This window comes from Zootoca vivipara, chromosome 2 (assembly GCF_963506605.1).
Source record: "Zootoca vivipara chromosome 2, rZooViv1.1, whole genome shotgun sequence".
NCBI lineage: Eukaryota > Metazoa > Chordata > Lepidosauria > Squamata > Lacertidae > Zootoca > Zootoca vivipara.
The window spans coordinates 20,172,190-20,184,783 of record NC_083277.1 but is presented as its reverse complement, the minus strand read 5'-3'; the positions used below and the strand labels follow the sequence as shown (position 1 = coordinate 20,184,783).

Below are 12,594 nucleotides of genomic sequence, written 5' to 3'. Positions count from 1 at the left end.
ATAGATAGATAGATAGATAGATAGACAGACTAGATAGATAGATAGATAGATAGATAGATAGATAGATAGATAGATAGATAGATATCAGGCACATCCAACAGGTAGATTGTGATCTACCGGTAGATCACTGGATGTCTGTGGTAGATCACTGGCTCCCCCCAAAGAAGCTCAACAACCTTGGCTACCCTAAAAATGCTCAACATTTTAGCCCTTCAACCCCCCCAAAAACCAGAGCTTTCCCACCTCAGAAAAGCTCAACAACTCTGACCTGAACCCCTAAAAAATGGGGCTTCCTCCTTCCTAAAAAAATCTCAACAACTTTGACCTGAACCCCTAAAAATGGGGTTTCCTCCTCCCTAAAAAAGCTTAACAATTTGAGCTGAACACACCCCAAAAGGGGGTAGATCACTGCCAGTTTTTAACTCTGTTAGTAGATTGCAGATATAGATGATCAAGGAATCTTGTAGAAGGGCATGACTTAGCCCTGCAACATAGAAAGTGCCCTTGCCACATGTTAACCACAGTCTAACACCATGCATCTGGGATCATGGAAGGTTTGAACCCAAGCTTTTTTTGGAAATTAGTCACTAATCAATAGGAGTTATACCACCATCACTTGCGCATGCACTGGCTTTTGGGAATATTTCTGGGCACAGGTCGCTACAGGGAGGTGCGGAGCGGAGATTGCAGTAGGTAGAAAGTATCTTTTGTTGCCGAGCTGGTGCAGGTTCGGCCTTGCCTTGTTCCTACCAGTCCCTGATGTGTCTCATTCACGACGGGCCTCCGGGTACGACCTGTGCACAGCACGCGTCTAGGCATGCTGCCACACGCAGGCCCTCACCGAAGACTGGCAGAGAGTATGCACACGCCAATCACAGCCAGTCAATAAAGCCTATATGGCACATGGAAAAAATTAGTGTCTCTAGAGAATAAACACACCCTGGCAGGGGTGCCAACTTGAATTCAAAAAATTGGGGGGGGGCAAGTAAACAGTGTTCGAAACTCCCATTGTTCCAGGCGCATTTTGCGACAGGGAATTTCATTAGCTCGAACGGTTTCTGAGCTCCGGCGCAGTAGTGCACCTAAGATTTCAGATTAAAACAGCAGAGGGGAAGGAAAGGAGGACATTTTTCTGCCTCCCCGCTTCCAGCTACTCTCTGAAGACTGGAGGAGAGACCCTCTTAAGAATATTAGGAGGTGGAGTGGGCAAGGGAAGGACTAGACCATGTGAAAAATGAATACAATGTTTTAGCTGCAGTTCGTTCATTTTCAGCGCCGTATTCTTGTAATATATCAAAAAAGCACACCTAGCCATTCCGTTGTTGCGCCTGTAACCTAGGTTTAAGGTGCCATTTAGCTCCTAGCTTTCATATCTCAACACTGGAAGTAAACCCTGTCTTGCATCATCCATCACATGGCACAGTGCACAAATATTTTATAGGGGTGGCAAAGACCCCTAGGCCACCAAGAATTGGCTCCTGTGCTCCCTGGCTAGTACCATCAAGGCTGTACTTCCCCTATAGGTCTCCACCTACCCCACTGTGAATGGCTTTTGCTTCAGTGTGAGATTTGGGGCCGGGGGGGGGGGGGTGCAGCAAGTCAGGAAAATCCACTTCCAAGCCTCCCCTCCCAAACTCTTTCTAAATTGTCAACCTGCATGTTATTATATCTATATGAATGGATAAATAAGGCTGTGTATACATTGCCAGCATAAAATGAAGCCAGGTCATTTCTCTCCCTACCTCCCTCCTGCAAACTGGACTGAAGCTGGGTTTTTTTTGGGGGGGGGGGGAAAGAACATAGCATTTCCTTAAAAACAACAGGAAAGATGTGGATTGTAGTTAGTGTCATGCATCCATTTCATAAACCAGCGTTGGGAGCACACTGGATGCAGCATAAATGGGAGTGTGTACAAATTTTAGTTCTGCCTTGTGTGGTTTTTGGTTTTTCTAAAATTTTATTGCTGTGTTATTTTATATTTTCTTGTAACTTGCTTTGGGTGTTTCTAACAAAGAGGCAGGGTGGTGATGGTGGCTGCGATAATAATGATATTATTATTATTATTATTATTTTTTATTCATTATTCATATTATTATTATTCATATTATTATTACCCTTTACAGGGCTTTACATACATGGGGCAGAAACACAGAGGTACATAACTGAATATCATTTGCAAGAACTAGATAGAAGAAGAAGAAGAAGAAGAAGAAGAAGAAGAAGAAGAAGAAGAAGAAGAGGAGGAGGAGGAGGAGGAGGAGGAGGAGTTTGGATTTGGTATCCTGCTTTATCACTACCCGAAGGAGTCTCAAAGCTGCTAACATTCTCCTTTTCCTTCCTCCCCCACAACAAACACTCTGTGAGGTGAGTGGGGCTGAGAGACTTCAGAGAAGTGTGACTAGCCCAAGGTCACCCATGTGGAGGAGCAGAGACGCGAACCCGGTTCCCCAGATTACGAGTCTAACACTCTTAACCACTACACCACACAAGCATTTGAAGATGGGTTCACAGACAGTCACCCAGAATGTGGTCACCCACTTTTCTCTGCTTGAATTGCATAGCATGTTATTATTACTTTTGCATGAGTCAGAGTGGGCTGAGGGCTTTTTTCAGGCTGAAGGCTGCATTCCCTGATTGACAGCATTGCAGGAACCACATACCAGTGGTGGCTGGGGCGGGGCCAGAGGAAAAAAGGGACAGGAGCAACAGGAACAACTCTCACCTTTAAAAAATGGGCTACCTTCCAGCCACACAAAAGTCAGAGGGTTCCCCCCCCCCCATATACATACACACACTTCTTTCCATCCAAGGAAGCAAGAAACGTGGTACCCGTTCAAAGGCACATTTCAGCCAGGCCAAAACACTCAAGGGAGATGCAGGGCAAGGCTGGTTAAGGGGTATGGCCAGGGCCAGATTTAGGTTTGATGAGGTCCTAAGCTACTGAAGGGAATGGGGCCCTTGATATGTCCAGCTGTCCTCTGTCAACAACAAATTGTCACTGTTTTTTGTGTTGAATATATGCTCTACTATGACTGACAGAGACTCTCTAGGGTCTCAGGTAAACGTCTTTCTCATCACCTGCTACCTAGTTGTTCTAACTTGGAAATGCCAAGCTTTGAACCTAGGACCTTCCACGTGCAAAGCAGGTGGGATCCTGGAATCTTAGAACTCCAGCACTGGAAGGGACCAGAAGGGTCATTTAGTCAAAGCCCCCTGCAATGCAGGAAACTTTTGCCCAACATGGGGCTCGAACCCACAACCCTGAGATTAAAAGTTTAATGCTCTACTGACTGAGCTATCCCAGCTGGCTCAGAGCACACCATGCATTTAGAACACATCCATTGCAAGTTTAGAACACAGAACTTCTCCCAAAGAATATCAGGAACTGTGACCTCCTTGTAGTTCCCAGCACCCGTAACAATCTACAGTTCCTAAAATTCTTTTGTGTTTCAAACCTGCATTGGATGTGCTTTAAATGCATGGCACAGGTATGCCCTTAACTACTCCGCCTGCACCAGAGTCACCCACAGAATTTAGGAATGTAGCACTGCAACTTAAGGAGAAATTGCCCCAGCAAAAATAAAACCTTCTTTATAAGCAAATAAGGAGCAACTAGAAAGCCCTTTACAGTGGTACCTCGCAAGACGAATGCCCTGCAAGACGAATTTTTCGCAAGACGAATGCGTTTTGCGATCTGATGGTGACTTGCAAGACGAATTCGTTTTGCGAAAAATTCGTCTTGCGAATAGCGGTTTCCCATAGGAATGCATTGAAATTTAATTAATGCGTTCCTATGGGCAAAAAAAGAAATTTCCATGCATTCCTATGGGAAACCGCGATTCGCAAGACGAATTTTTCGCAAAACGAATTGACTCGTGGAACAAATTAAATTCGTCTTGCGAGCACCACTGTATTTGGAAATGTCGAACTCTTGTTCAATAGGTAGTCAATGGAACTGAAACCACCTTCAGATTAGCAGGCAACCACGTGTAAAGAGACCGAGGGCTTGCCCACACTTCCGCTTGTCCTGCTGCTCTCCTCCGGGAAAAGCTGATCTTTACTGCCAAATCGCAACAAATATCCATTTGGTTTTCTGAAGAATGACATTTGTTCTGATTCAGTGGCAAAGAGACGTTTTTCCCGGGGAAAGGCGGTGGGGCAAATGGAAAACCACTCAGACCCGTACTTTCCAGGCAAGGGCCAAAGCAGAACTGTGGACAAGCTGTTACACACCCAGGAATAACAACAACAACAACAACAACAACAACAACAACAACAAGGTCCATCCCCACAGGGATGTGTCCCAAGTCTGAGCACTTACCCCAGAGAAGCAAGTAGAGAAGCAGTGCCATGGGCAGCATGGGAAATTTCAACCTGAAGAGAGAGAGAGAGAAAAGAAAACTGGTAGCTCAACAGGGTCGTCCCCTTTCTCCCTCCCTCAAAAAACATTGTGGGGTATATTACATGCTAGTGGGAAGGACCTCTGAAGGGCTAGGGCTTCATTCATGAGGGGGAAATATCAGGCATACAAATGGCTTGAGCAAGGGTAGGCAACCTAAGGCCCGGGGGCTGGATGCGGCCCAATCGCCTTCTCAATCCAGCCCGCAGAAGGTCTGGGAATCAGCATGTTTTTACATGAGTAGAATGTGTGCTTCTATTTAAAATGCATCTCTGGGTTATTTGTGGGACACAGGAGTTCGTTCAATTTCCCCCCCTTCAAAATATAGTGTGTCCCCCCGAAGGTTGGAGGGACAGTGGACCGGCCCCCTGTTGAAAAAGTTTGCTGACCCCTGGTTTGACCACTGGTTTGCTAGCAAAACTGAATTACCGGGTTGCAAAATGATGCATGTCTAAAAAGTGTGTCACCAGCATGAAAAGTTTGGAAAGCTCTGCTCTATAACCACTACACTACACTGCCTTTGTAGAGTCCTTCTGTTATGGGGCAGCTCTATAAATTAAGTGGGTAAATAAAGATAGGGAAATAAAAATGTCACTTAGAGAAGAGTCTGAAATATTTTCCTTGAAGCTTGAATTTGTTTTATTCTGAATTGTGGAGGTTTTTTGGGATGCTTTAGTGCAGGCACGCCCAACCAGTAGATTGTGATCTACCAGTAGATCCCCAGCTGATCCTGGTAGATCGCTGGATCCTTAGCTATCACGTGGACCAACCCACGGCTGAAAAAGGTTGCTGACCCCTGGGCCTGCGTATAGGATGGGTGGGGTGTTAGGGTATGAGGCACAGAGCCCAGAAGCAGTCCTCCCCCAAGATGGTTCACCTCCAGATGTTTGGAAGTACATCATCCCCAGTACAGGCAGTGTTTGGGGAAGACAGGTGCTGTAGTGTTCAAAACTTCTGGAGGGCACCAACTGGGCTAAGGGTGGCCCAGAGAAATATCTTCTAGAAGGCCTTGAGGCCTGATCCAGGCGGGACAACCTGCCAATCTGGGCCCCATCTGCACTGTAAATCTAAAGCAGTATCATACTGCTTTAAACAGTCATGGCTTCCCCCACAAAGAATCCTGGGAACTGTGGCTTGTCAAGGGCGCTTCTGAGAGTTGTCAATCCCTCTTCTCAGGAAATTATTGTTAATGTGAGAGGAATTCCCAGGATTCTTTGGGGGAAGCCATGACCACTTAAAGTGATGTTATGGTGCTTTAAATGTGTGGTGCAGATGGGGGCTAAGTTTTTGTGTGGCTGTTTCCTCTCCAACCCCCAAGTTCAGAGTAATTCGCTGCTGGTCGACATGTGATTTTAAAATGTGTACATAAAGACACCTGCAAATTGTGTCATGTGGCCTTGTTTGTTTGTGCCCTCAGGGGAACAAATTCAGCAGGAATTTTACGTGTGAGAAGTAGAAGAGTTTGCAGGGATGGGCTGAGCAGAAGAAGAAGTGGCCAAAGGAAAAAAGGCAGGTGTGTGTGTGTGTGTGTGTGTGTGTGTGTGTGTGTGTGCAGGTGTTGAGGAAAGAGAAATCATGTGAGAAGAAGATTGGATCATGAGGAGACAACTGAAGAGTAAGGACGCATACGTAGAATTTAAAACATCAAGAATCCTGGGAACTGTAGTTTGTTAGAGGTGCTGAGAACCGAAGCTCTGTGAGGGATAAACCACCGTTCTCAGGAGGGGAATGCCATGTGCTTTCAATATATGATGTATCCACAGTTGTGAGGACTTAAAGGGGGGGCAGCTGCAAGTTGTCCCTCTAGACCAGGCATCCCCAAACTGCGGCCCTCCAGATGTTTTGGCCTACAACTCCCATGATCCCTAGATAACAGGACCAGTGGTCAGGGATTATGGGAATTGTAGTCCAAAACATCTGGAGGGCCGAAGTTTGGGGATGCCTGCTCTAGACCCATGGTTCCCAACATGGGGCACATGCCCCACGGTGGGGCAATTTGATTTTTTTTTGGGGGGGGGGCAATTCGAGAATGAGTTATTAACAGTGAATGGCCTTTTAGGCTTCCTCCGCGTGAATAGGAGTTCACTTTTTGAATAATAAGAACTATACGTCGCAGGGAGGGGGGCACCAGGATTTTAGATATGCTTAGGAGGGACATGGCCAAGGACAAAGTTGGGAAACAGTCTAGACACAAACCCCGCCACTTCCATCTCCAAAATTCCCTGCAGCTCGTGGGGAAAAAAGACACTCCAGAACTCTACATAGCGGGCAGTTCCAAATTTCCACCACACACACAAACACACCCTTTCAAGTTATGTAGAAAGCACATAGCCGTCACATCTGCGACACCCTCGACAGCAGAAACCTCGCTCCTCCTGCCCTGGAGGCAGATTTGATCGGGGGGGGGGGGTGTTAATATTGTTCAAGCGGACACAGCTGCCCCCATCCTCCCGGCAGAGCCAGCTTCCTGGAGCTGCTCCTCAGAGATGCCCTTATAATACTCACCTCGAGGCTGGGCCTGCCCTGGCCTCTTCAGGTGTTCCTGCTGCTGCATCTGCTGCTGCAAATAAGGGGCACCGGAGATTTGGGGAGCGAGAAGCCGGGTCAATGTCTTCCGCTCTCCCTCGCTCACCCCGACCCAGCAGCCACCCACAGCCCTGCAAGAAAGTCCGCTCCTAACCCCCGTCGACCAGGAGTCCCGAGTCTGCCGCTGTCCAAGCCGCCGTGAGAACTCCGGCCGTGCGAACTTAACTGGCGATGGGTAAAAATAACCCGGCTCTCCCCCCAACCCCTCCTCTCTCAGTGTGGGCAAGCGGGGCTGGAGACTGATTTTTATTCAAATGGAGCCGGGACTCTGAAAGGGACTAACGGTCTCTAAGCTACGGGAATGTCACAGCCTATTCTTTCTGCTCCACAGCACACACACAGCCTGCCCTGCTACAAGCACAGGCCCTGTGCTGGAAGGGGTGAAAAGGGCTGGAGGATTCTTGCTCGGGGGGACGGACCGAAATACAAGCCCCCTGTCCAGCCTCGCCTGCCTTGGGGAGATGGTTGTCTGGGAGGTGAAAGCTAGATATAGGAGCTTGCACACACACACCATACATCCCTCCGCAAAAAAAATACACACCACAAAAACTGTGGTTTACCCTTTAGAGAACTACAGTTCCCAGTGCCCTTAACAAAACACGGTTCCCAGGGTTCTTGGAGTAGGTGGATGTGCTTTAAATGTTTGGTGTATACGTAGCTTTAGTCTAAAATCTGACTTTTTCTGTGGCCCACAGCATTCTGGGCGAGGGTTTGGTCTCTCACTGCACCTGCAAATTACCAGAGCTCTGCAGAGGGAAACGTGCAGGTATCAGGAGTGGCTAGAATTGTGCCCATTGCTCAGGGCCGTCTCAAGCACGTCGGACGCCCAGGCGCCGTGGTGCGGAGATCGCTCCGGCGCCCCCGCCCTGCTCCGTTTCTTTCCGGGGCTGGTGGGCAGGTGCAAGACATGGTTTCCGTGGCTGGTGGGCGGGTGCAAGCATGGTTTCCGCGCGGCTCCGCCACGCGGCGCCACCCTGCCGGGCCAGGGCCCTAGCGCCCCGCGCCACCCAGACTACCCCTAGAGCCGGCCCTGACATTGCTTATTTCTGCTCCAGTCTGCTCAGCGTAAGAATGAGGGTCAAACTTGATTCGGTTTGCATTTAAAGGAGAACCTGCTTCATTTGCAGTTTCCAAAACAATTCACGAACTGAAACAATGTTCGCCTCTGAAATTCGTACGTCTCCAAATTTTGCAGCTGTCTAGCCAAGGAATACACGGGGGGTGGGGAATGCATGGACTGGGGCAACATGTGGATAAAAATGCATCCATACAAAATGAGGGGGAATTGCTTTGCAAAAATGGCACGATTTTATCAGGATAAATTTGCACTCGGATGCCAATGAATTTTCCCGGCGACCTTTAAAAACAAAACAGCAAAGCGTTTTGCAGAACTGAGCTTAAGGCTGGAAAAAATGAGGAAATGAGAGAAACGAAGGTTGACAGATTTACCCATCCCTAGTTCGTAGAGAAGCTCACTGCCCCTTGAATGGCATGCTAAACAAGATCAGCACCCCAGATTGCCGGTCCCCTGGCTGGGACAAGAGTTCATGGCCTGGTGGCCAAGGGAGCCCATAGCAGCCCCTGCCGAGAAAAGAAAGCTGAGCACACAGCTCTGGCTTGGGGACAAAGGAGGTGGCCAAGCCCATGCCTTGCCCAGCCACAGTCCGTTCCCAGGGAGCCTGGCAGCAGCCAGGCAGGAATGCACTTGTTGTGTCTTGCACCAGGCTTTCTCATAAAAGCACCAAGAATAGCTTATCCTCTCCCGTTCTAAGCAACTCTCCCTGCCCAGCCTCCCTTCGGCTTTGATGGGATGCTTCCCTTTCACAGAGGGGGCAGGGTGGGAAACAGCCAGTGGCTCCCACCCACCCCCCTTACGCCACGGCCTTCATCAATGGCTTCTCCAGGCAGAAAGCAGAGCTATTCCTGAAGCTGGGCTTTTTAAATATATATTCCCCGTTGGCACTGGGTTGCCAGGGGGGGTTCCTCCTGCTCTGCACAGAGGATGGGGAGTATAAAGCCTGCAATGGGGGCAAAACGCCAGAGAGCCAGAAAGCATAGCCTCCCCTGAAGACAAAAACAGGGGTTTGGCAATGAGCACCGAGAGCAGGCTAAGCCATTGTGTGGGCTATGCATTTCCACCAGGTGAGAGCATACCTGGGGATCAGGTTGCCAGCTGTATCATCATGTGCTCCACCAGCAGAAATTAAATGGATAGGCCTTCTTTAGGTGTAGCAACAGGATTATCCCCCCGCTTAATGAAACAGAAACTCTGCCAGCAATTACGTGGTTGTTGTTTAGTAGTTTAGTCGTGTCCGACTCTTTGTGAGCCCATGGACCAGAGCACGCCAGGCACTCCTGCCTTCCACTGCCACACCTATGAGAGGGGTCTCAGTTCCTTTTATCTTTTCATTAGTTGTTGCTGCTCAGCTGTGAAGATGTGCAAGCAGCCTAGTCTCCCTGTCCTGTTGGGCTTCCCTAATAATAATAATAATAATAATAATAATAATAATAATAATAATTTATTATTTATACCCCGCCCATCTGGCTGGGTTTCCCCAGCCACTCCAACAAAATACACACGTCCTGATCAACTCAATCATGGGCGTACCAAAATTATTAGGGTACACTGAGCCGGGTATCTTGATAGCTGAGACATGCTGAATACCGTACAGCAGACACTGCATTTTTACATTTCTCCCCCCCAAACAGAGTGTATCCCACTAGCTAGATAATGGGAAATTTATACCAGAGAAGTCTGGTGTTTGGTTCTGTCCTACAAACAGGAGACTCCAAGTATATGGTTAACGTATTTCCAGGCCCCACAAGACAACTGAAATTTCATTCCACACATAGCACAAGACATTCGGGCTGCTAGACTAGGGACTACACTAGACTAGACTAGCCCACACTGCCTAGAAAGCATGAGTCTGAGAGGTTTTCCATTGGCCCTTGCCACTTGCCCCAGGAAAACCTGCTCTTTAGTGCTGAACTGGAGCAAACATCCATCCGCAGGAAATCCCAATTGACGATTGCTCCAATTTAGTGAGTGGTAAAGTTCAGGACAAGCAGAAGTATGGATGAGCCCCCTAAGTTCAACTCTTCATCCTCTCAACCCAGTGTAAAAAAAATCAAATGGCTTCATAGACAAAAGACATGAAAAGCCAAAGGGCAGAGGGGCATCTCCCTTTTATAACCCACAGCCCAAATTGTCAGATCTGGGTTGTAGAGCCAGAGATTTCATGTAATCCCAGTCAAGAAGCCCACCTCAAAGCAGGAGGCTGTGCATGTTTTTGCACTACAAAAAGAATCTTGAGCCAACAGAAATGAAATTCAGTGACTCCCATCAATTATACAAATTAAACATAATTGCCCTACGCTTTGAACTGTGTTAAATAGGCTCAGAATGCAACTAATGAAAACTGTAGTTTTAAAAGGGTTTTTTATTTTTAAAACTATGATCTGAGACTTTGTCCTTGTAGCAGTGGCTTTGTGAAGAATATGCCACATTATCATCATCATCATCACCACCATCATCATAATTTGCCCTGTCTTCTCTGTGATTGCAACTAAACATGTTAGATCCAACTCAAGGGAAAAGTCATAGAATCATAGAATCATAGAGTTGGAAGAGACCACAAGGGCCATCCAGTCCAACCCCCTGCCAAGCAGGAAACACCATCAAAGCATTCTTGACATATGCCTGTCAAGCCTCTGCTTAAAGACCTCCAAAGAAGGAGACTCCACCACACTCCTTGGTAGCAAATTTCACTGCCGAACAGCTCTTACTATCAGGAAGTTCTTCCTAAGTTCTTCCTAACTCAACTGGTGTGAGTTGCAAGAACTGACTTTCTGTTGTCCTCTTGTGATAGAGTGACTCTTTTAGCAGTGACAAGATTTGCTTTGGCAGCTTCGAAAAGTCTTTTTTTCACCTTTACTTTTTCATAATGTGATGAACAATATATATATATATATATATATATAGAGAGAGAGAGAGAGAGAGAGAGAGAGAGAGAGAGAGAGAGAGAGCATTTTTGGTGTGTGATTATTGTTAATGATTGCTTTCTTATTTTCTGTTGTGACCAATGTCTGAAACAATAAAAGAGTGGCCTCTATCTGCTTATTTTGCATAATTTATTCTTTGAGCCGCAGGCAATGGAAAAGAACTATGTAGACTCCTCACACCGCAACTTTTGACAACTGAAAATTTGAGCAGGCACCGCCCAAACACTTGCAAGTCTAACTTCATTGCCTTGAGGGCTAGAAACTTGCTGCTTAAAAAAGCACACAAAAAAACTGAAAGCTGAGTTAAAGTGTTGAATTGCATGCCAATTTCCAGTTATCGCTGGAACCCTGCATTGTTCTAAAAGAACAGCCTGGTACTTGACTAGGATCCTTACTCTTAATAAGTCCTGAGGGCAAAGTTTAGCTAGAAACACACAGACACACACAACACACAACACACACATCTTCCACAGAGCACTAATTCTCCCTCCCCACTTTTTGGGGCGAAGAACCAACAACCACCTTCTACCATTAAACATGCCAGAATAGAATCATCCCAATTATAGCAAGTGGGTTTTTGTTTTTTGTTTTTGTGTGTGTCAAACTCAGCTCTTGAGGTCCTCCAAGCAGCTTAGCTGAGCAGAAATCTCAGGATCCAGCTGCATAAATCGCTTCTCACCCTTTGGCCTATGCTAAGAAAACAGATGGTTTGCAAATAAGCTCCTTTTTTTGCATTCAGTCAGTCACCTTCCAGCCACCCTCCCCGTTACAAAAATAAAATAAAATAACTAGATGCCCTCTGCACCCACCCCTCCTTGCCTGGCAGCAGACGGCTGTCTGTTGGGCTTAGAGTGGAGAAGGAAGCCCGGAGCTTTGCTTGTCAATTTGCCAGGCCCGGGGAACAACTGGGAGAGAGGCAGGGAGAGCGAAGGGACCGACTCCTACCTGTTAATGTGTCCCTGCTGTGGTTCTGGGCCTTGGCCACGCAGCTGGTGGAGTGCTGCACCCCTGGCCAGTTTGGGCACATGGGCAGCCCGCACACAAACTCTCCGTGCTCAGTTTCGTTCTCTCTCTTTCTCACACATACACACACACACACACCTCAAGAGCTGGGCTGTGCTTCCCTGGAGAAAGCTCTGAGGCAGCTCCTCCTCCCTTCGTGCAGTGCCAGGCGATGGGAGGGAGGGAGGGGAGGGCTCAGCCCTGCTTTTTGCAGCTCAGCCAAGGTAAGGCAACGGGCCAGGTGGAGTCGCTCCCCTCCCAGGTAGGGAGTGGCGTCGTGCCACACAGAAGTATGAGGTGACCTAAGCGAGCGAGGCCAGGCCAGGCTGCTGTAGTCACTGCAGGGAACTCTGCTGGGAGGCAGGTGTGCAGGTGTCTGAGCTGAACTGGGCTCCATGGTGGGCTTGCCCAGCATCCTAAAACAGCGACTTTGCTTAACAACGCAACAGATATGAAGAGCGGAGCAGGTAGGGCTCATAGGCTGAGCTCATGCCCTGCTTGCAGGCTTCACATGTGCATCTCCCCCCCCCCCCCATTGTTCTGCCCGGACACTGAGGTCCAGCGCCGAGGGCCTTCTGGCGGTTCCCTCGCTACGAGAAGCCAGG

At 47.9% G+C, this 12,594-nt stretch overlaps 1 protein-coding gene across 3 annotated transcripts in view; it reads right to left on the bottom strand.

The window, feature by feature from the left end:
* Positions 1-12,180, bottom strand: part of LOC118080882 (laminin subunit beta-2) — a 65,845-nt gene extending 53,665 nt beyond the window's left edge. Inside the window, exons 1-3 of one of the 3 annotated variants that reach the window (XM_035106867.2) lie at positions 11,933-12,082; positions 6,905-6,959; positions 4,322-4,374 (exon numbers count right to left, since the gene is read on the bottom strand). In XM_035106867.2, the coding sequence (XP_034962758.1) occupies positions 4,322-4,374; positions 6,905-6,959; positions 11,933-12,014 (190 nt within the window). In that variant the 5' untranslated portion in view covers positions 12,015-12,082. The other 2 variants (XM_035106869.2, XM_035106868.2) reach the window with 2 other exon arrangements.
* Positions 12,181-12,594: the final 414 nt, after the last annotated feature.